This window comes from Calliphora vicina, chromosome 3, assembly GCF_958450345.1.
Source record: "Calliphora vicina chromosome 3, idCalVici1.1, whole genome shotgun sequence".
NCBI classification, from domain to species: domain Eukaryota; kingdom Metazoa; phylum Arthropoda; class Insecta; order Diptera; family Calliphoridae; genus Calliphora; species Calliphora vicina.
In genome coordinates this window covers 128402827-128425811 of record NC_088782.1, presented here as the reverse complement: position 1 = coordinate 128425811, position 22985 = coordinate 128402827, and the positions used below count along the sequence as shown (strand labels likewise).

Sequence of the window (22985 nt, the reverse complement as noted above, 5' to 3'; positions counted from 1 at the left end):
GATGAAAAGTCATTGTTTACAAAGCTTCAATTCTATTAATTTGTGTATCTCTCATTTTAAGGATTTACAAAGATTTCTTCTCTTCTCCGCTACACAACAAAAATTTCAATTACAAAACCATCAATCAAAAATTCATAATGGAGATGTGGATGTGGATTTGATTAATTAATATATATACACTAGGAAAAACATGAATAGACAAGTTAGACTAACAAAATTTGAGAAATTCAAAATCTAAAATATTAATTCTAAGAAGAGAAGTCCTTAATTCCTTGACAGATAGTGGGTAATAATCTTGCCTCAAGTACCGAACATTTGGCCAATTAATGTATTTGGTTCCAATTAACTTTTTTTATGTGTAAATACATAAAATTGCAAATATGAGTAAATTGCTATGGAGCAGGGAGTTTTAGTAGAGTAACTCTAACTACTCGCTTTTTTGTGAACAAGTGTACAGAATTCCATTTAGAAATGAGTCATAATTTTTACTGCTTCATCTCTTTTTTTGTTTTTGTTTGAAACATACGACGGACGACGAGTATGAAAACTATAAATAGTCGTGTGCTGTGGTGCATATTTTGTGCCGTTATATTAAACGAATGAGCAATGTTTATATACAAATTTGTTGTTGTTACAAATACATACATACAAATTTTTATTCAATGAAAATAAAAACGATGCATGAGTTGTATGAAACGGAACAAAATCTTCAATGAAATTAATGAAATTTTTTTTAACAAATACGAAATTCATAATGCTGCACATTCATACATATGTGTAGCTGTGTTTGATTGTTAAAACATTTACAAAATAAACAAACAAATGAACAAAAGGCAAGAACAAAATAGACACAAAATGTTAACAAACTTTTGTATATACAGAAAGACCATAAACCAAAAGGGGGCACAAGACCCACTAACAAGTCATCATAACTCACATACAAAAATGATTCATATTAAACAGGAGCAAACCGAAAAAGCTTAAGGGGTTATAAATTCTCAATGAATTTTGGTATTGTGTGTGTGTAATAAATGTAATTGTCATAAACACGCATTCCATTTGAATACTAAATGCAGGAATAAAAAGGTCTGCACAATTGTACTTTTTTGGTACATATTTTCAAACTTGAACAAAATTGATCAATGAGTTAGTTATACACAGAGAAAATTATAACAACCGAATGAAACTTCTAGAAAACAAGTTGTCGAGAACGTTGCAACGTTCTGCAATATTTTCGAAAGACATTGTCAATTATAGAAAAAATAATTTTAAACCTGTTTTCAGAATCTGCATCCAACAACTGTCATTTACAATATTTATTTATTTATGTTTTGTTTCTTTTTCTAACTAATATTAAACATTATTCATTGATGAGAGGAAAATAAATTTAAATATTTTTAACTTATGACGTTATTAAGCCATTAAGTTTGTTTTTTTTTATATATTTTTGATTGACTTCAAATACTAAAGAATTTAAAAATAAACCAAACAATATGAGAAAGCTGGTAGTTTTTTTTATTCCCCAATTTTTTTGTTAATAACTTTTTCGACATTATTTTTTTTCTTTATAGCCAAATCCGGTTTAAGAGAAAACAATAAAAAAATTGTATGTTCGTCAAAAAAAAAAAAACAGTTTACATATTTTTATATAAACTTTTGTTTCAAAATTTATGAAGGTCGTTTTGTGAACTCATCAATGAATTCGAAACAAAAAATAAATAAATAAATTTGTTTAAACAATCAGCAACATCTTGACCAAAAACAAAAAAAGTGCAAATTAAAACTAAAAACACTCATTTAAATATGAAAACTTCAAAAAAAAAAAATAATAAATGAATAAATAAATAACAAAAAAAACGCCCGCACGTTGTTAACAAAAACACAGTTTGAAAGACATGTGATTTTTTACAATGTTTTCAATTTGTGTTATTTAGTTTTAATTAAAAAACGCCACACACACACACCTAACGTCATCATTGAGTTATGCGGGTTGGTAATTAATTATGAATTTTTTCTGCGAATTATGTAAAATGGGAAAAAAGTTATTAAAAAAAGGTTGATCTAAAAAAAAAAACAACAACTTTGATTGAGAATATTTTTAACTTAGTAACACAAATTTAATTTTTACAAAAAACCAACTTGAATATTAGAAATGCAAATTTTTTAGTTTAAACTTTGTTTAACCCTAAGTTCAAAAACTAATTAAATCGATTTAAACCTTTATTTGGAAAAACTGATATGACAATTTAAACAGAGTTTAATTAAGATGAAGTTAAACTTTTATAGAATGCTGGCTTAAACTAATTTCATTATTTAAACATAGTTTAAACTAGTTTGTAATACAAGAGATAAACTTAGTATTAACAAGTAAGAGAGCTTCGAATCTTATATACCCTTCACCAAATTAAACTTTAAAATAAGAATTTTAAATATTTTTAGATAAACAAAATTAAAAAAAAAATTAATTTATTAACAAAAAAATACATACATATGTATATGACAACATTTTTTTTTAAAAAATTACTTTTTTCAAATAAATATTAAAAAAAAAAATTTTAATAAAGTGAAATAAATTTTAAAATAAAAATTTTTTTTGGTTAAAAAAAATTTGGGTTGAAAATTATTTATTAAGAATAAAATAGATATATGACAAACTTTTTTTTTCAAATTCATTTTTTTAATTTTTTAAAAAAAAAAATTCTAAAATTTTTTTTTGGTGAACAAAAACTTGGGTTAAAAATTATTTATTAGGAAAAAAATAGATATATGTGTGGCAAAATAGATATATTTTGAAAATTTTTTTTTTAATTTTTTTAAAAAAAAATTCAAAAATTTTTTTTTTATGAAAAAAAATTTGGGTTAAAAATTATTTATTAAGACAAAAATAGATATATGGCAAAAACTTTTTTTAAAAATTTATTTTTTAATTTTTTTTCAAATTCATTTTTTAAAATTTTTTTTTAAAAAAATTCAAAATTTTTTTTGGTGAAAAAAAAAATCGGGTTAAAAATTAATTATTAAGATTTTGACCCATTGTAGGTCCGACCTACTTTGGCCTTATATACACAAAGGACTTTGAAATATCCATTATTAGATATACATATGTAGATCAAAAATAGGTCAACAATCGATCCAGATATAGCTAAAAAATCGATGTTGTCCTGGTTTTTTCCTTATATCTCAGCCATTTATGCGACGATTGTCCCGAGCCGGTAGAGTTCCCGATATATTGATGTATGAATCATGTATATAAGTTATTTGGGGGCTACGGAAATTTGATTTCAACATACAGACGGACATGGCTACATTGACTCCGCTATCTATACAGTCTAAAATTTAATTAATCGCTATAGATTTAAATCGATATTTTGTAAAACTAATTTAACAATTTAAAGACAGTTTAATTTAACCACGTTTAATTATTTAACTATTAGAGAGTGGCAAATTTCACAATTTAAAAACAGTGTAAACTAATTTTTAAAACCAGAGTTAAACTTAGTTTAACAGCCTGTCTAAAAGCTAATAAACCATTACAGGTTTAAGCCCTTATTTTGTAAAACCTTATAAATAAAAACGAAGTTTAACTTTTAAACGTTAAATCAATGTTCAATTACTAAACTTTTATAGAGTGGCAGTTTAAATCCAAGATTCGAAAAACTAATTTCACAATTTCAAGGTAGTTTAAACTAGTGTCTGATATTAGTTTAACAGCCAATGTAAAATTTAACGAATCGCTACAGGTTCAAACCTTTGTTTTGTTAAACCAATTTGACAATTTAAACACAATTTAATAAAAAAGAAGTTTAACTTTAAAACGTTAAACCAATTTTTAAATATTAAACTGTTATAGAGAGACAGCTTAAACTCATGATTGAAAAAAGTAAATTCACAATTTAATGACAGTTTAAACTTACAGGTTTAAATCTTTATTTTGTAAAACTTATTTGATAATTTAAACAGTTTAATTAAGAAGTAGCTTAACTTTTATACATTAAACTAAAGTTTAATTATTTAACTATTATAGAGTGGCAGCTGAAACGCAAGATTTGTAAAACAAATTACAGAATTTAGTTTTTAATACTAGAGAAAAACTTAGTAACAGTCAGTCTAAATCTTTACAAATCGCTTCAGGTTTAAACCATTTTGTTAATCTAATTTGACAATTTAAAAACAATTTTACAATATTAAAAACAAGTTTAACTTTAAAGAGTTAAACCAATGTTTAAATATTAAACTTTTATAGAGTGAAAGCTTAAACTCACGATTAAAAAACGTAAATTCACAATTTAAAGACAGTTTTAACTAGTTTTTAATACGAGAGATAAACTTAGTTTAAAATTCTGTCTAAAAACTAGTAAATCGGTACGGTTTAAACCCCAATTTTATAAAACTAATTTGGCAATTTAAACACAATTTAATTAAAAAGAATTATACCTTTTGAAACATTTAATTATTAAGCTATTATAGAGTAACATCTAAAATACAATTTCGAAAAATTAATTGCTCAGTTTAAACTGGAAATTGTTTAAACCATCAATAGACTAACTGTCAACCGTTATACCAAGGTTTACAATTTTTGAGTGACAGCTTAAGAATTGTCATATATTGTAATTAAAATACAATATGTAGCTTAGTTTTCTTTTAAATTTTTTATTATTATTATTCCCTCTCATGATGCATGTTATAATATTTTTATTGTTCAACAAAGATAAACTAATTATATTTTGTTATTCCTCGCTCCTAGTAACTGTGAAATAATAAAATTACTTTTTTTTATGTGATTCTTAAACAAAATATTACAACTATAACAACAACAAAGCCTGTAAACCAATTTTTATGAATGAATTTTAAAAAGGCGGTTAAAAACAACTCATGCAATTCCATAATATTTTGTGATTTTTTTTTTTAATTCATTGTGTTTTCTTTCCTTCATGGGTTGGTTTCTTTATATTTTTTATTTTATTTTCTTTTTGGTTGACTGTTTTCTGAGTTCATTATTTCCGCCTTTTCCGCCATCATCATCATACAACATACTTGTAGTTTAACTATGAGAGGTGTAGTAAAAAAAATACACAATATCTAAGAAAACTAACTCAAGTATAACGAAAAATTTCATTCAACAATTCTGTTTGTCTTCTTTTTGCTAAAATAATTAACTTATACAACAATATTTTTGTATTATTAATATCATTATTATTAGTTTATTGTAGTTTAAGTTTGCTGCACAGAGATTGTTGTAAAGATATGCTTGCTTATAGTCAGTCAGTCCCCCCCCCATTCATGGAGTATGAGTTTTTTTCGCTTGTACACACATTATTTGAACTAATTTATGACAAAATAATGTAAAGTTCTATAAAACTTCATGTGTATTTTTTAGTACCATTAACTAATTATTATGTATGCTTTTATGCTTACTCATTGGTGTTTAAAAAAAAAAAAACAATTTCATTCATAAACTAATGTTTCCAATTTGAATAATTACACTTAACAAAATTTATGTTATGAAATTAATAATTATATAGATTGAACTAGTTCCAGCATGAACGAAATGGAGTCAATATTCGTTCCAGTTGGGATTTCTGAACCACAAATTTTTTTTGAAATTGCTACGAATACTGATCGGAAGATTTAGGTAACCAGCAAATCTTTCTTTTGAACGATTCTCTAGAACTAGTTCTTTAATGAATAATTATTGGTTATCAAATCATTCTTTGGAAGATTTCTAGAATTTCTCCTTTCATCAATAACTTTTGTTTATAAATAACGAACAACTATTGTTGGATTTCACTCCTCGTAAAAGACTCATGCCAATAAATGCTGTTTTATTTCAATGTTAGTTGATTCAGATTGATTTAAAATTCGCCGACTGCCTCGATCATATGGAACAACCTCAATACATGATCTCACTATTTCTAGTTCGAACGAAGAAACTTCTCTCGGGGTCGTAATGTTGACATTTGATGTGTGACAATTGGGAGTCCAGTCATGGTTGTACTGATGATGATGTATCAGTTTGAAGTCAATTCTGGCGATCACCGAGAGATCAAAATCCACGATAGAGGGCTCGTTAACTAGGAAGAGTTTCGCTAGCTCTTGTTGAATTTTTCATTTGAAAGCGAATAATTTTTATTTGATTGATTGTATTTTCTGGAAAGATCCATACAGTCAATTGTGGTTAAGTTTCGGGATAATATTCATTGATCCAAGAACATATAAACATTCTTTGAAACTTTGTTGGGTAAGATTAAAATACCAAATGCTTACACAATATTAAATGTTCTTTCTCCTGCTCTATTTCTTATTTTTCTAAACGCCCTTCTACGTCAAACTTCCAACCCTATCTATTCTTTTGCAGATGACAGCAACATTTGCCATTCTTATTCATTCAGTTACAGACCAAACGTGTCGAAGATTGAGACAATGAAAACGTGAATGATTCCTTTAATTGGCCCCTTCTGACAATCTCTGAATAGAGCCACTTTCAAGGCTCAATGTTGCATGTTGACACAAAAACGAACAACAGACTATGTTGCTTCATCTGTATTTATGGATGGTGTAAATATTGTGGAATCAGACGCTCTTGATGTTCTCGGCATAAAAATAAATTGTAATGTCCGTTAATCTAAACACATTTTTCAAGTGTCGAATGAAGCATTCAAGTGTTTTGGATTTCTGAAACGGTGTAGTACTTCACTCCATCTGATCTCCTCACTACTTACACCACCTATATCCCATCGAAAATGGAATACAGCTCCCACAGCTTCTCGACCGCGCACAGGAGACGGCGAAGGTTATTATTGGTGACAGTAGGGTCTGATTCCACAATATCCAACTCTATTGATTCACTGAAGCACCAACGCAATGTGGGTTGTGTTTCACTGTTCTATCGTTACCACAATGGAATGTGTTCTGATGAAATTAGGGAACCTGTTCCTGATTCCCGCAGATTTGTACGTAATACATGTTTTTCATCAAGAACACATCCCTTTGTGGTTGATTGGCCAGTGGACCGCACAACACACTACAGGGAAAATTCGTTCTTTAACCGTACTGTCCATATGTGGAACAAACTTCCCGTTCAAGTCTTTCCTGTCATTTTCAATGTCGGAAAGTTCAAATCGAATGTCCACAAACACTACTCCCTCTTTCCTCTCTCCCATAACCTATTTTCCTAGTTCCAACACAATGCTTTGCATGAGTAGGGGTCAACATCCCCTGAGTGATGGTCCAAGAAGAAACAAAAATGTATCCTATTAGAAAACGAAACATTCGATATTTTCTGGCTCAACAAACAATTTTTCAGATTCTTAGTAGCAACCGAATTTGTTGCCAATCGAATGATTCGGTTGCACACATAGAATTTTTCGGTTCTATCTCCAGAGAGTTAGTTGATAATAAAGAATTTCGGTTGAAGCAACCAAACTTTTGTTACCATTTCTAAAATTTTGTAGCCACAACTGTAATATTTTCTCACTAAGGTAGAATCATTCGATTGGCAACAAATTCGGTTGCTACTAAGAATCTGTTTTCTCTGTGAGCAAACCAATATCATGACTGAGACTTTGGAGTAAACCAACCTCGGAAATCGACCTAAACCTTTGGAAAATTCCAATTACTACAAGAATTGCTTAATATTGGAAAAAAATTCAAGAAAATCACTATCAATTTAAATAAATTTAGTTTCAAGTTTTAATCACTAACGACTGACTGACTAAATACAATACAAGTAGGTATGTAAAAGCATGAATGTATTTTAAACATGAATAAAATTTAATCGAATGTCGTCGTCGTCTGATTATTTTATAAATTTTTGTTTGCCTCCATTTAACTGACCACATTGTGGAACTGGTTTTTTTTCATTTCTGAATGTTGGTTTGTAGTAACATTTGGAATTTCTACAATATATCTTAAAAATACTTTAAATAACCGCGGCTCTGCTCGCCGGTATTGGTGCTGCTGGTTAACTAACTGCCTGCAGTCGTGAAAATTCAAATCATTCATGTAAAAAAGCTCATGAATGAATATGAATGGAACGAAAAAGTGAACAAACGTAATGTGTTATATAAACAAAATGTAGAAACAAAAAACACCATACCAGGAGCGACATCATACAGGGAAGCAGGCAGTTAGTCAGTCATTTAAAGTACGTGTAAGAGGAGGAAATATTTCATTCCTACGCTTTGTTAGTTAAATACAAAAACCCAGTATTTATTTGAATTTAAAAATTTTTACATATACACAAATAAAAAGCATTCTTCTTACTAACTGACTGAGAGACGGACTGAATGAGTGAATGAATGTATGACTTGTGTGACTGCATATTTGTAACGACCAGTGTAGTGTGTTGGGTATGTGTTACAATATATGGAATCTTCAACCTAAACAGCACAGCACAGAGCAGCAGCATCATATTTCAAATTGTAATACAAACAAAACAAAAAAGAGAAAAATGCATTATCTAAATGTTTGCTTGAATTTATTACAAATCGCAACGAAAGCGGTAGTTAGTCAGTTGTCGGTCGGTCGGTTTTTTGTTTTAGATTTATTTGAATGAATATGATATGATGTCAGCAACAGTAGCACCACCATCAACAGCAACAACAACAACGACAGCGACATATGATTTACAATTGAAAACCCAACAACAATAGCTACAGCAACAACATTCACATCCGCTAAATATGAAACTTTTACAGTAAACAAATTTGGACAACAACTACAACAACAACAAATTTATAAAAAAAAACTACAAATACTATATTTTATATGGACTTTGTCACCTTTTAGCAACTGAATAGAAATGAAATTTATAGCACAGAGTATAGTATTATTAGGTGGGGGTAAACAGTTATTTCCAACTATAAAACAAAGTCAATTTATATGGACTTAATGGTGACCTTTTAGAAGCGACATATTTACATGATAATGAGGAAGCTCACTACTTATGGTTTGAGATGTGGCAACAAGGGTGTAGAATAGTGGTTGGCTTAAAGAGATCATATTTAATAATAACATATTATGCATTCTCCTTCTTTGTTGTTTTTGAAACACTTCCACTGTTGTTGAAGTTCTTTCCTGGATTGACTATCTTTGGCCGAGTGAGACTCGTATCGTTCCGAAGCGTAGAGTCAATTTTTGTGGCAACGTTTTCTCTGTTGTAGTCTGATCAACTATTGATTGTAATTTTTATTTCGTATATGATCATTTTTATGAACTTCGTTTTGTTTATAGGTAAATATGTTGTTTAAGGGCTGGAAGATAAATAAATCATTGGGTGCTAAATCGGAACTGTAGGTAGGATAAACCAGCAAATCGTTTTAATTGCCCTCTGGAAACTCGCATTGTCGTGATAGAAAACGATACACATTTGGTGATTGGATATCATTATTTCTTCCAAGATTTCTAGCAGTGGTAATGGAAAGGTGGTATTAATCCCATCTTTATAATTGACATCGTATATAAGGTGCATAACTCATCAGCCAGAAACTATTATTTTGACTTATCAGCCAAAAATTTATATGAGGAGAACTTGGATATCTTGGTAAAGAATCTGGTAGCTTTACTTGAGCTTTACCTTAAATATTTGAGAAGCCGTGGTGGGTGAATCGTTTCGAATTTTCCTTTATCCAATCTTTGGTTAGATTTTGCTCGACTTGAAAGGTTTGGTCTTGTCGATTCTTGAGCTCATATCCAGTCATACAAAATTAACCATCTGTTGCGATCTTACAAACGTTATTTAAAGCTCTGCTGTTAATTTTTGCAACATTTCCACTCTTGGCTATGAGTGCCGACTAAACTCAAATCTTGAACCTCCTTGGTGTGATGTTATTTATGAATTTCGTCATAGGTTAACAGTGAACCAATAATCCAATCAATCATGAATTCGAGCCAATGAATTTCCCAGGTTTTCCGAACACAATAGTGACTACTATTGTGTAAGAGTCTTCCAAATTCCATTCTAAATCACTATTGCATTGCCATAATTCTTTAGCGAAAAAAGAAAAGGTACCAGCCAAACTTGGACTATTTTTCCGCGCAACAACGTGAGCTTTCGGCTCAAACGAATGACTTTTTTAGAAGACGAAGCATCAAACTGATTTGGCACTTTCTTTTAATTCCCGCCCCACAAAAGTTTTACGAACAATCGGTTATTTCCTTTAGGATTATATGAAACCTGTAATTACATATCCTAAGACCTACTATTGAAGCTAATATGGGACTATAGAAAGACTTACGATTGAAGCTAATACGGGACTATAGAAAGACCTACGATTGGAGCTAATGTGGAACTTTAGAAAGAGATACGATTGAAGCTAATATGGGACTATAGAAAGAAGACATACGATTGGAGCTAATGTGGAACTTTAGAAAGACCTACGATTGAAGCTAATATGGGACTATAGAAAAACCTGTTATTGAAGCTAATATGGGACTATAGAAAGACCTATGATTGAAGCTAATATGGGACTTAAAAAGACTTACGATTGAAGCTAATATTGGCCTTTAGAAAGAGCTACGATTGAAGCTAATATGGGACTTTAGAAAGACCTTCGAATGCAGATAATATGGAACTTTAGAAAGGCCTACGATTGAAGCTAATATGGGACTTTAGAAAGACCCACGATTGAAGATAATATGGAACTTAAAAAGACTTACGATTGAAGCTAATATTGACCTTTAGAAAGAGCTACACTTGAAGCTCATATGGGACTTTAGAAAGACCTTCCAATGCAGATAATATGGAACTTTAGAAAGGCTTACGATTGAAGCTAATATGGGACTTTAGAAAGACCCACGATTGAAGCCAATATGGAACTTTTGGAGATTGAAGCTAACATGGGACTATAGGAATTTTCCACTCTAAATTAGGAATACCCTTTCAAGATCAAATTAACTTGAGAACTGAGTCTTAAAGAATGGACAAATAAATAGCACAGACAAACTTTAAACAGATGAATTTGTGAAGTTCATAACTGGTTTTTATAACCTTCCGGGTATATATAAGTTTGTCGTTCCGTTTGTAATTTCCACAATATGATTTTCCGACCCTATAGCGGATAGCGGAGTCTGTTGAAATCAATTTTCTGAAGACTCCAGATATCTTCGGGATCCAAATCTGTAATAATTCTGTCAGACATGCTTTCGAGAAGTTTCCTATTTAAAATCAGCAAAATCGGTCCACAAATGGCTGAGATATGAGGAAAAAACCAAGATAACCTCGATTTTTGACCTATATCTGGATTACTAAGTCATTAATATAGACAATAGGGATATCTAATGATAGATATTTCAAAGACCTTTGAAACGTATATAAGTCCATAGTAAGTTGGACCTACAATAGGTCAAAATAGGAAAAAATATTTTTTTATCCGATTTTTTTTTTACAAAAAAAAATTAAAAAATTTAAAAAAAAATATTTTAAAATTTAAAAAAAAAATTCCAAAAAAAGAACATTGAAAAAATAAATTGTGTTTACCTAAAAATATTTAAAATTTGTATTTTGAAGTATAATTTGGTGAAGGGTATATAAGATTCGTCACAGCCGAATATAGCTCTCTTACTTGTTTTTAATAATATTTTTTAAATTTTGATCAAATCTTGTTGCTTAAAAATATTTTCTATAATTTAAAACTCTTTTCTTTGTTTTCCAGATGGTTTCTGCAGTTTTCGCCAAACATTTCCCGAATGGTGTGAAGATGGTAGTTTACAAAATAAAGAAATGGAATCTAGTCGTAGCACTCAGGCAGATCAATTAATGGGTTTAAGGTGAGTTAAATGAAATTTAACTTTTATTTCAAAATTGAATTTATATTTCTTTTTAAGATCTCTGCGGATTTCAACACCACATTCCGATTCAGCTTGTAGCAGTTCAGCTGAGTCATCTGATTGTGAAGGTACTTCACATCACAATTTCAATGAGGCCCCCGTAGAAATAATACCTGGCCTATTTTTAGGCAATGCCATGCACAGTTGTGATGCAAGGGCATTACAAAAATACAATATAAAAGTAGGTTTAGACTATAAATCATTAAGAAACCTATTTTAATAATGTTTTTAATTTATTTTCTAGTATGTTTTGAATGTAACTAAAGATCTTCCAAATGTCTTCGAAGCTGCGGGCGGTATACAATATTTACAAATACCCATTACCGATCATTATTCTCAAGATCTGGCCATGCATTTTCCAGCTGCCATACAGTTTATAGGTTAGTATTAAATACATTTAAAATGTTTATATTGTGTTTTTGAAATGTATTCATTTGTAATTGTTTGTTTCTTTTATTGTTTTGTTAACTTAGAGGAAGCTCGTTCTAAAAATTCGGCCGTGCTGGTTCACTGCCTAGCTGGTGTCTCTCGTTCTGTAACAGTGACGTTGGCCTACTTAATGCATACCCGAGCTTTAAATCTCAATGATGCATTTACTCTAGTGCGCGATCGCAAACCGGATGTTTCGCCCAATTTTCATTTCATGCAACAATTACATTCATTCGAACGCCAGTTGCGTTTGAATACCAATGAAGCGATGGATCAAAGTGGCAGTGGTGGGGGAGGAGGTGTCTCTGTAACAAGTGGCGATATATCGATGGGTCAGTGTGCATCTTCGAAATTCTCATGCAATTGCATAGCCACCGACTGTAAGTGCATACAATCGGGCGGTTATATAGCACAATTGGCCAAAGCCGCCACCGGCATCTCTCCAGATTCCGGCATTGAATTCGATCGATGGACTCCGTCTTCGGATACAGGTCTTAAATGAGATCAACTTGTAGGAAAGAGTTTTGTACTGCCACCGAATATAAATGAGCCACCGCAAACCTTAAATGCCGACAATATGTCGCCTGCCTCAACAAACTCTTCATCTACCTCAACTACTACCACAGTCGAAGCTGTCTCAGTAGTTGAAGTCAATAAGAAATTGCAAGAAGAGTGATGTTAGAGTAAAGCCATCAGGTGGAATTTAATATCCCTAAACACACACAAACAAACACAAAGCGATTAAATGGACGTACAAAACCTTTTCCTACTTGTTGTTACATCATCATCATCATCTTGTTTTAATTCAACTGTTTTTTTGTCCCCCTTTTTAAACCAAAAAAAAAGGCACAAATTTTAAGTCTCCCTCCTTCCTGCTAAAACTCCTATTTTTTAACAAACAAATTATTTTGATTAAATTGTATATTGTATTGTATCGTGTCATCCTACCCCCTCCCCCCATAAACCATACATTAAAAGGGGCGGGAGGACACAACACACACTAAATTAATATTGAAAGAAATGTATTTTAGTTTTTAAGTTCCAAACCAACATTTATTCAAACACAATTAAGATGAAATCTTAAATAGAATTTTTATGTGTGTTGAATTGTTATAAAAGAAAAAAATTAAATTAGTTTTAAGTAATTAGAAACAAAGAAAAGAGTTCTAACATTTAAATATTAAAACAAATATTTGCTAAATGTTTGAAAACATCAATATATAAATCCATTAATTTATGTATGTACAACGTACATACCAAACAAACATTATTTAAGTCATTTATTATTATTATTATATAAAACTAATTGAATATATTAAAATTATTAAACAAACAAAACAAAAAAAGATTGAGTAATTTATACTTAAATATCAAACAAAACATTGTAATAGTCCATACAAAAAACAAACAAACAAATATATATATATTTATAAAACAACTTACAGAATTATAAAGAAAAAGAATTACGTTTTTTTATATTATATATATTTAAAATAATAAATCCTAAAACAAAATACAAAGAATTTATTAAGAAAAATAAACAAACAAAAAAATATTTTCAAAGAAAATTTACGATTTTTAACTCTTCCAATAAAAACAAAAAAAAACTAGGAACAAAAGTTCGAATTTTTTGTGCTCTATTCCTGTTTTAGTAAGATTTATAGGTTTTTAGTCAGAATGTAAACAAAATTTCTTTATTTTTTGCTGATTTGTAAAAAAAAATCTGAATTTCTGACAAAAAAATACATTTGCAGGATTAGAGCAATAATAAAAATTATTGTTTTTTTTATACATATAGATAATTATAAAACAGATTTTTTAAATAGAGAGGTTGCAAACTAATTTTTCATTAAATAATGATTATTTAATGAAAAAGGATTTGTTTATTTATTGAAAACATAAATTGATTAACATTTTTAATTGAAAATAAAATTGTTGAATTCTGATTTGGGAAAGTACTACAGATTTTTGAAGATGAAAAATTACACTGACGAAGGTAGTTCCTATCAATTGTCTAAAATAAATATGAAATATGTTCCCTTTTCCCATTTTTCGTTCATCAACTTTGTTCAAGTGTAAAAATCTGCATGTTGTGAAATTTTTAGATGGAATTTTGTAAACAATAAACAGCCGTTACGAACAAAAATCAACTATTGTGAATGAAAAGTTCATGAGAATATCACAATAGCAATTTTCCCTTCAAGGGAAATGGATATTTCATGGGAACAAAAAATTTCACATGTTATTGCCGATAGGGGTGAATAAGTACCAAAATAAATGTACTAAAGATCTAGAAAACTTATTAGTACAAATCTGTTCGCTAATTGATTTCCTTAGAGTAGGAAGCTCTATACTATTGTTAACCCTAAACAGACCTTCAATCTTCGTAAAGGAGTTTAACTTCGATGTAGCAGCATGAGATCATGATGGATCTAGTAATCTGCGGATCGAAGAAAAATCCAGCATTCGTTGTTTCCAAGTTTAACCAACCAGATTCTCTGATGAAGAAATGGATTCGTCTCAGATTCATCCTTGATAACTCAACTAAACACTAGAGGAAGGGATTTGCAAGTCTGTTAGAGCCAGGCAATGGCAAAATAGATGGGACACAGTCTCCTACTCTTCTTCATTTCGACTGCTTCTAAAGTAGTCGTTAAAACGTAGGCCCATTCTTCTAGTAATGTTCACATTATGCCTTATTAGCTCACGACGGAATTCTATAAGTATATTCGTCCTGCTAGCATACGGGTCGACCTCGCAATAACGCAAGTGAATTCATTAGTCTACTAGTTCTGTGCTTCTGCTGTACATTTTGTAAGGGAAATACCAGAAAATGGATAAATCGCGGCCTCAGCCATCATCGATTCTCTTCGGGCCAATTCATCTGCTATACAATTACTCTGCTCTGCATGTCGTGAAGACATGCCGTTAACGGCAGCCTTACTATCAGTAAATATACAGATATCTCTCGATATTCGATAATACCTCACCCAGTTCGATGGACGTTTTATTACAGTAATTTCCCCTTACTCTGCAGTAGTATTACCATCAAATTATATTCTAAACGTCTCTTTCAGAATTTAATCATTTATTTAGAATTGACATAAACAAACGAACATCACGAATACAATCGATAATTTGCTTTACTGAAAAAATTCCGTTCGAATCAGTTGTGAATTTTGTAGAGTCCGTGACTTTTCGAACAAGAATCTGTCAACTGACTCCTGTCAAAATTTTAACTAGCTGCGTCATTTAGTTTGTATTTGACAGCCATATTTGACAGTATTAACTAATAGCAAACATTTTTGCAATTGCAAGCTTGCTATTCAAATGTCCTGGGGCCGAATTACCACATTCGATATCGAGTAAAATTGATCGTAATTTTGTTATTTGAGATAACCGAAATTATTTTTCGATTCGATAGTTCATTCGATCACGAATGCGGTAATTCGACCCCTGTTTAATATTCACACCGACATTTTAAAACAGCCCAATTATGAATAAAAAAGTCAGCGCGATTTTTTTCCCTTCCCCCATTTTCAACACTACATTTGAAAAGGAAAAATGGGAAAAGGAAAAAGGAAAAAAAACACCCGCGGATTTTTATTCATAATTGGGCTGATAAATTTGTCTTATTTGATAAATCAATTAGAAAAAAAATCATAAATTCTACATATTTTTCACTTCATAAACTTCTTTTTTACTAGAAATTATCAAAATGCAAATAAATTTATTAAACCAAAACCCCTACAAGAAAAATTGGAAACAAAATATTATTTGGAACTTGTACAAAAGAACTATTATTAATCAGGGCGTTTGGAAAATTATACAAAAGGCTGTGTAAAAAAAATATATTAGTAAAAGCAACCCATTTATGTTAATTAAGCATTTTTCATTACGATTAAAAGAAAACCATTACTCAATAATTCTCAATAATTCGGTTTACAAAAATTTCGAATTACAACGTATTTAAACAATTTTCATTTTCGAAACGATTTATAGAGTAACTCCCTCAAGAAATAAAACAACTTTGACTAATGAATGTTATAAAACCACCTGTAAAATTTAAGTATTAACAAATCCATTTCTTTTTTCACACAAAAATTTAAAAAAAAAAACAATTTTAAGAAACTTAATAAATTAATTTGTACTTCAAAGGTAAAGCTTTGCTTTGCAAAATGGTTGTAGTTGTTTTAAAAAAGGATTAATATAAAAAAAAAAGAATTTTATTTGTTAAACTAAATTGAAAATTTGTTTAAAACATTATTTATATAAGATTAACTAAATGGTATTTAAACGTTTAAAATGTACAAACATTTAAAAAAAAGTTGGTGTTAAACGATTTACATAACAAAAAAAAGAATACAAAAATAAAATCACTATTAAAACGAGGCCAAATTATTAGAAGAAAAAAAAAACAGAATTTTGCAAAAGAAACATTTTTAATAAAAAACAGAAAAACTAAACATTTTTGCACATTTGTAAAACTTGTAAAACAAACAACAGAATATTTTGAAAAATAATAAAGAAATCTTGAAGATAAAAGAAAATCTATTAATTTCATTAAGCAGCTTACCTTAACAAACGGGGGTTTTACAGAATAATTGTATACAAATTACATTCATAGCAATCAAACTTTATTCATTAATAATACAAAAACCTAAAGACATTGAACACTTTTTTTAACACTAGTTTAATAAAACCAAATTGCCAATTTGTGCAAAAAAAAATAAAAATTTTGAGAAAAAATACATAAAGAATACTGTGTCACACAAATGAAAAAATAAAAAAAACACACAGTTTAACCATTTAAGCCTTTATAAAACTAAAAGTCTACTTAAAATCTTGGAACATTTTCAAAGTAAATGCTTTTCTGTAAATCCTTATTAGCCTTTCTTTGTGGGCTATTTAGTATTGTCTTTGTTGTTAGGATTTTTTTCAAAGTTTCTGGGGATTCCTTACAAACCCTTGTTGAAGTATACCTTTTGGGGTACTTTACCATTAGTGGCCTGTTTCATTTCTTCGTAGAGTTCAGGTTCGAAACGCTGGATGGTGGAGGTGCTTAAAGAACTACACAGAAAAAAAAATTGCAAATTTGTTTTAAAAATTGTAGTTCGTTCGATTGAAAACAATTTAGAGAACCTACCATGTCTGGGGGAATAATGCACACGCTGTAGGCACCATAAAGAGTAAGCTAAGGTAAAATTGAAGGTATATATTAATTTCTTGGTCAGTTTTTGCTTATTTTGAGATAAAAATCCAATAAAAAAAAGTATGAATGGCGAATAAAACTGATACAAAGTTAGAGGTGCTTGGTGGGATTAGTTATATTCAAAAGTGACAATATATGATGGAGAGGAGCGACAGTATTGTTAATAAAAAAAACATTATAAAGCAGACAAGATGGAGTAAAAATAAGTTTGTTATCATATCATTAGCAAATGTAAAAAATTATAAAAAAAAAAATTTCACCAAAAAAATATTTTTGGCCAGAATTATATTTTTGTTAATGGTTAAAAAAAATGTATGAAAAGCTATCGGTGAAATATTCGTTTTACTGGAACTGAAATAGAACTAGAACAGAACTAGAACTGAACTAGAACTGAACTAGAACTGAACTAGAACTGAACTAGAACTGAACTAGAACTGAACTAGAACTGAACTAGAACTGAACTAGAACTGAACTAGAACTGAACTAGAACTGAACTAGAACTGAACTAGAACTGAACTAGAACTGAACTAGAACTGAACTAGAACTGAACTAGAACTGAACTAGAACTGAACTAGAACTGAACTAGAACTGAACTAGAACTGAACTAGAACTGAACTAGAACTGAACTAGAACTGAACTAGAACTGAACTAGAACTGAACTAGAACTGAACTAGAACTGAACTAGAACTGAACTAGAACTGAACTAGAACTGAACTAGAACTGAACTAGAACTGAACTAGAACTGAACTAGAACTGAACTAGAACTGAACTAGAACTGAACTAGAACTGAACTAGAACTAAACTAGAACTGAACTAGAACTGAACTAGAACTGAACTAGAACTGAACTAGAACTGAACTAGAACTGAACTAGAACTGAACTAGAACTGAACTAGAACTGAACTAGAACTGAACTAGAACTGAACTAGAACTGAACTAGAACTGAACTAGAACTGAACTAGAACTGATCTAGAATTGAACTAGAATTGAACTAGAACTGAACTAGAATTGAACTAGAACTGAACTAGAACTGAACTAGAACTGAACTAGAACTGAACTAGAACTGAACTAGAACTGAACTAGAACTGAACTAGAACTGAACTAGAACTGAACTAGAACTGAACTAGAACTGAACTAGAACTGAACTAGAACTGAACTAGAACTGAACTAGAACTGAACTAGAACTGAACTAGAACTGAACTAGAACTGAACTAGAACTGAACTAGAACTGAACTAGAACTGAACTAGAACTGAACTAGAACTGAACTAGAACTGAACTAGAACTGAACTAGAACTGAACTAGAACTGAACTAGAACTGAACTAGAACTGAACTAGAACTGAACTAGAACTGAACTAGAACTGAACTAGAACTGAACTAGAACTGAACTAGAACTGAACTAGAACTGAACTAGAACTGAACTAGAACTGAACTAGAACTGAACTAGAACTGAACTAGAACTGAACTAGAACTGAACTAGAACTGAACTAGAACTGAACTAGAACTGAACTAGAACTGAACTAGAACTGAACTAGAACTGAACTAGAACTGAACTAGAACTGAACTAGAACTGAACTAGAACTGAACTAGAACTGAACTAGAACTGAACTAGAACTGAACTAGAACTGAACTAGAACTGAACTAGAACTGAACTAGAACTGAACTAGAACTGAACTAGAACTGAACTAGAACTGAACTAGAACTGAACTAGAACTGAACTAGAACTGAACTAGAACTGAACTAGAACTGAACTAGAACTGAACTAGAACTGAACTAGAACTGAACTAGAACTGAACTAGAACTGAACTAGAACTGAACTAGAACTGAACTAGAACTGAACTAGAACTGAACTAGAACTTGAACTAGAACTAAATATATACAAAATGTAATAAAATATAAAAAGCTTTTTCAAATTTCGTAAATTTAATTTTAAAACACAAACAAAAACTTAAAATGTTAATTTGCATTTGGTATTGCATTTTAAATTTTACAATAATTATATTTCGAAAATATTTAAATCTTCAACCGAATCTAAACTATTTAAAGCAATGTTTGGGAAACTTGTTTAATAAGGTTTTAGGGAAATATATGCAGTGTTAATAAAGAAATTTGTTAATATGTACATTTTTTTAAAGATTTCGGAAATATGTATGATTAAGGAAAATCCATTCAAATTAATAATATGCAACTACCTAATAAAATTATAAATAATGAACAAAATTTACAAAAAATTTGGGTACTTACAAACATCCCACTAAAGCTGTTTGGAAGGGAGCATTGAACCATTTCACTCTTCTATAAATAGGTAATTTCTCCACACGTTCCATAATAAAGGGTAAAACTAACATACCCGGGGCAGCCATAACAATACGAGAAAATACCACTTGACTAATGCCCTTAACGGCGGCCACACGGCTCTTGCCCACAGCATTGCCGTTTTCATCTTTAACATCGATGCCATTGATAATTTCATTTTGACGCATTAAAGGTATATTAACACAATTGGCAGCAGCCACAGCAGCAAAAGGCACAAATCTCTACAAAAGAGGTAAAAAAACATAAATTTTTTTAAAAAAAATCATAAATATTTGAAAAGTAATAATAACAAACCTGAAATATTGGAGAGGCTCTCTTGCTCCAATAGTTTTTACAGCCTATGGCCGCTACTAGGGCCGATGTGGTGGCCGAGACATAGGCCACTCCCAACTGTGTTACGGACGTTGGTGAATTAGCATTGCGATTTGTATAATTGACAACAGCATTAAACGATTGATTGATAAATTGCCATAAAACAACAGCTGGCACTGTGCGATAGAATGCCAACATACCACCCGTAATCAACATGCCACCGGGTACCTAAAACAACAACAACAAAACGATTTAATCTTTTATTATAATTTAATTTATATATGCATCTACATATAGTTTTAATGTGTTATACATATAGCTATAAATATCCTATTAAATTATACAGCCATTTGGCAATGTTTCAAAATTGCCACCACTAACATTTACATATGTACGTCATATTCATTGCCATTTATATCACGAGACTTCTTGCAAACGTGCCTCTTTTTTAAGCGTTAGGATGCCAATATACAACAACAGCAAATGCTTAGAATAAAATTATATTGATTCATGATTTTGTGATAAAACTAAAAATAATTAAGAGGTTATACAAATACAAATAGAAATTAAGAATCTATTTATAAATGAAAAAGCGGTTATGCTTTGTTGTATTTTTTAAAATTTCAAATAAACTAATTATGGAAATATAAGGTTTTAAAGACCGTCAAGAATTACCCTTGACCTCTTTAAACAAAAAATCGATTTGCATATGGGTATTTTTCAGAAAGGTCCAGGTTCAGGAAAGGTTGTTTAATATTTCTACTACATATCTCGGCAGTTTGTTTGCTGATTATTTTGCCTTAAAAAACTAATTTTCCAGGAATTCTAGGTTGGAGGATATTGAATATAATCTCGCGATATTATATAGTTTAAAGCTAAAGATTTTAAAAAAACATTTTAACGAAAACTCTAACATTCCATTGTAATAATCTAAAGTGTCTGGTGTTTATTCAATGAACTCTTGTATTTCATAAATTAAGTCGTATTTAATTGAAATCAGAGATAATATTGTGGTGCATATTAACATTAATTTAAAGTTTAATGATGATAATCTCTTTTATGCAATATTAGTAGTCAGAAGTTTGAGATTCTGTTTTTGAAATTCCACGCCCAAAAGGTTTTTTAGATAATTTTCAACCATTATAAAACCAACATATAAAATTTGTTCGTGCTTCATGGCCTTCTATATGGCAAACAAATGACAACAATTGAACACAGCAGAATGCAATTGCTGGCATCTCACTCTACACATAAAAGCCAATTGATGTACTGGGGGCAATTGCTTTAATTACTTAACAAAAGACATTGTTGTTACTCGTTCGCAATTATAGTCGGTATTAAATTAATGGCTGAGTGTAAATGTGTTGTGAACGATTTATTAATAGTTGTAGTATACTTTACTTGAAAACTCATGCGTCCGCAAAAGTTTTGCAGCTCTCCGGTGTCCGGGTGAAAGGCAGAATTATACAATTTCATTGCATATTTAACTTTATCCGAAGTGGTGCCAGCCGGCTCTTGGCCCTTGCGATAGGATTCTATAAACTGCTTGGCCTGCAATAGTTTATCGCTAGGCAGAATGACTGTGCGGGGATCGGTCATCCAGGCAAAATGCCTGAAACGGCCGGCAAATGTTGATAAATCATATAAAGGTTTGTCAACATCAATGCGGGTTGTAAGTAAATCTGTAAAAAAAAACAAAAAAATAAAATAAAAATGTCTGCCTACCCTTACCACAAAATTTATTGATTTTGTGTTTGTTTCATACTCACTTTGCATTTTTTCTTTTTTTTATTTATTTAATACTCTTGGATTTTAAGCAATTGTTGAATAATTTGTTTAATAATAGCCTGTTTATGGACAATTACGTAATATAATGCGTTTTTATTTTAATTCTCCACAAACAAGATGTAATGGTTTTGTTTTGTTGCAAGCACGACCTTGTCTTGTGCCTCTGGCTGCTTTTGTTTATCAACTAAACTTTATTATTTGTTTACTTTATTTCTAAAAAAAAAATAAGATTAAAATAAAAACACTTAATGAAAATGTAACACTTTGTTCAAAAGGCTTTAATTATTTAGTTAGCACCTGCTCGTTTCTCTCGTAAATATAATTTCATTTCACTTTCCCTGCCTTTTTTTAAAATGTACAAAAGAAAAAATTGTTAGATTTCAATGCTAATCTTTGGCTAATGTCCAATTATTTTTGGTCTAATCATTTTTGTTTGTAACATAATTTTTCTATGCTAAAATTGTGTATTTAACACTCTAGGATTACGAAATATATTTACTTTAGCTATTATAACATTTTATTACTGAAAATATTTAAAATCCGCTTTAGAAATTTCCGCTAAAACTTACCGTTTGTTGTCGACTTTCCGGTTAAACAGTTACTTTTGTTTTTTCTCTGTTTTTTCTTATTCTTATTGTTTTTTGCTTGATGTTTAATTTGTTTGTAGAGTGCGCATGCTTGACTAAGTCAGCTGTTCAAAAAGTATTGCCATCACTACTTTATAAACATTTTTAAAAACCATGATGTAACTTTACAACAAATTATATCTGGATTAAAATCTTACTAATAAATAAAAGTAGATTTTTCTTAAAGTTGAGGTGCCTCATCAAGTCAAAAGTAAAAACAAGTTAGAGAGCTATATTCGGCTGTGCCAAATCTTAATAACCAAATTATACTTCAAAATACAAATTTTAAATATTTTTCGGTAAACAAAATTTATGTTTTTTCCATAGTTGTTTTTTTTTTAATTTTATGGAAAAATAATTTTTTCGAATTATTTTATTTTTTTTTAATTTTTTTTTTGTTTTTTATGTTTTTGTTGGTGAAAAAAAAAATTGGGTTAAAAAATATTTTTTCCGATTTTGACCCATTTTAAGTCCAACTT

The 22985-nt window shown here is 30.1% G+C and overlaps 2 protein-coding genes across 2 annotated transcripts in view; one reads left to right on the top strand and one right to left on the bottom strand.

Moving 5' to 3' along the window:
* Window positions 1–13823, top strand: part of Mkp3 (Mitogen-activated protein kinase phosphatase 3) — a 32326-nt gene extending 18503 nt beyond the window's left edge. Inside the window, exons 2-5 of the mRNA XM_065503100.1 lie at window positions 11652–11766; window positions 11824–12007; window positions 12071–12206; window positions 12300–13823. Coding sequence (XP_065359172.1) covers window positions 11652–11766; window positions 11824–12007; window positions 12071–12206; window positions 12300–12757 — 893 coding nt within the window. The 3' untranslated portion in view covers window positions 12758–13823. The remainder of the gene's footprint in view (window positions 1–11651; window positions 11767–11823; window positions 12008–12070; window positions 12207–12299) is intronic.
* A 3052-nt stretch (window positions 13824–16875) lies between these two features.
* Sfxn2 (sideroflexin 2) lies at window positions 16876–22571 on the bottom strand. The gene is made up of 7 exons (XM_065505230.1): window positions 22450–22571; window positions 21862–22093; window positions 21494–21774; window positions 20075–20320; window positions 19709–20001; window positions 17402–17449; window positions 16876–17325 (listed from the first exon to the last, which is right to left on the bottom strand). Exons 2-7 carry the CDS (start codon window positions 21866–21868, stop codon window positions 17214–17216), a joined length of 987 nt encoding a protein of 328 aa, XP_065361302.1. The 5' UTR covers window positions 21869–22093; window positions 22450–22571; the 3' UTR covers window positions 16876–17213.
* Window positions 22572–22985: the final 414 nt, after the last annotated feature.

Bases quoted from the DNA above. Each gene is read 5' to 3' on its own strand.
- Sfxn2 (XM_065505230.1), bottom strand. The intron at 20,321-21,493 runs GTAAAGTATACT...TTGTTGTTTTAG, and splicing joins GCGGACGCATGAGTTTTCAA to GTACCCGGTGGCATGTTGAT. The intron at 20,002-20,074 runs GTTTGTTATTAT...CCTCTTTTGTAG, and splicing joins GAGCCTCTCCAATATTTCAG to AGATTTGTGCCTTTTGCTGC.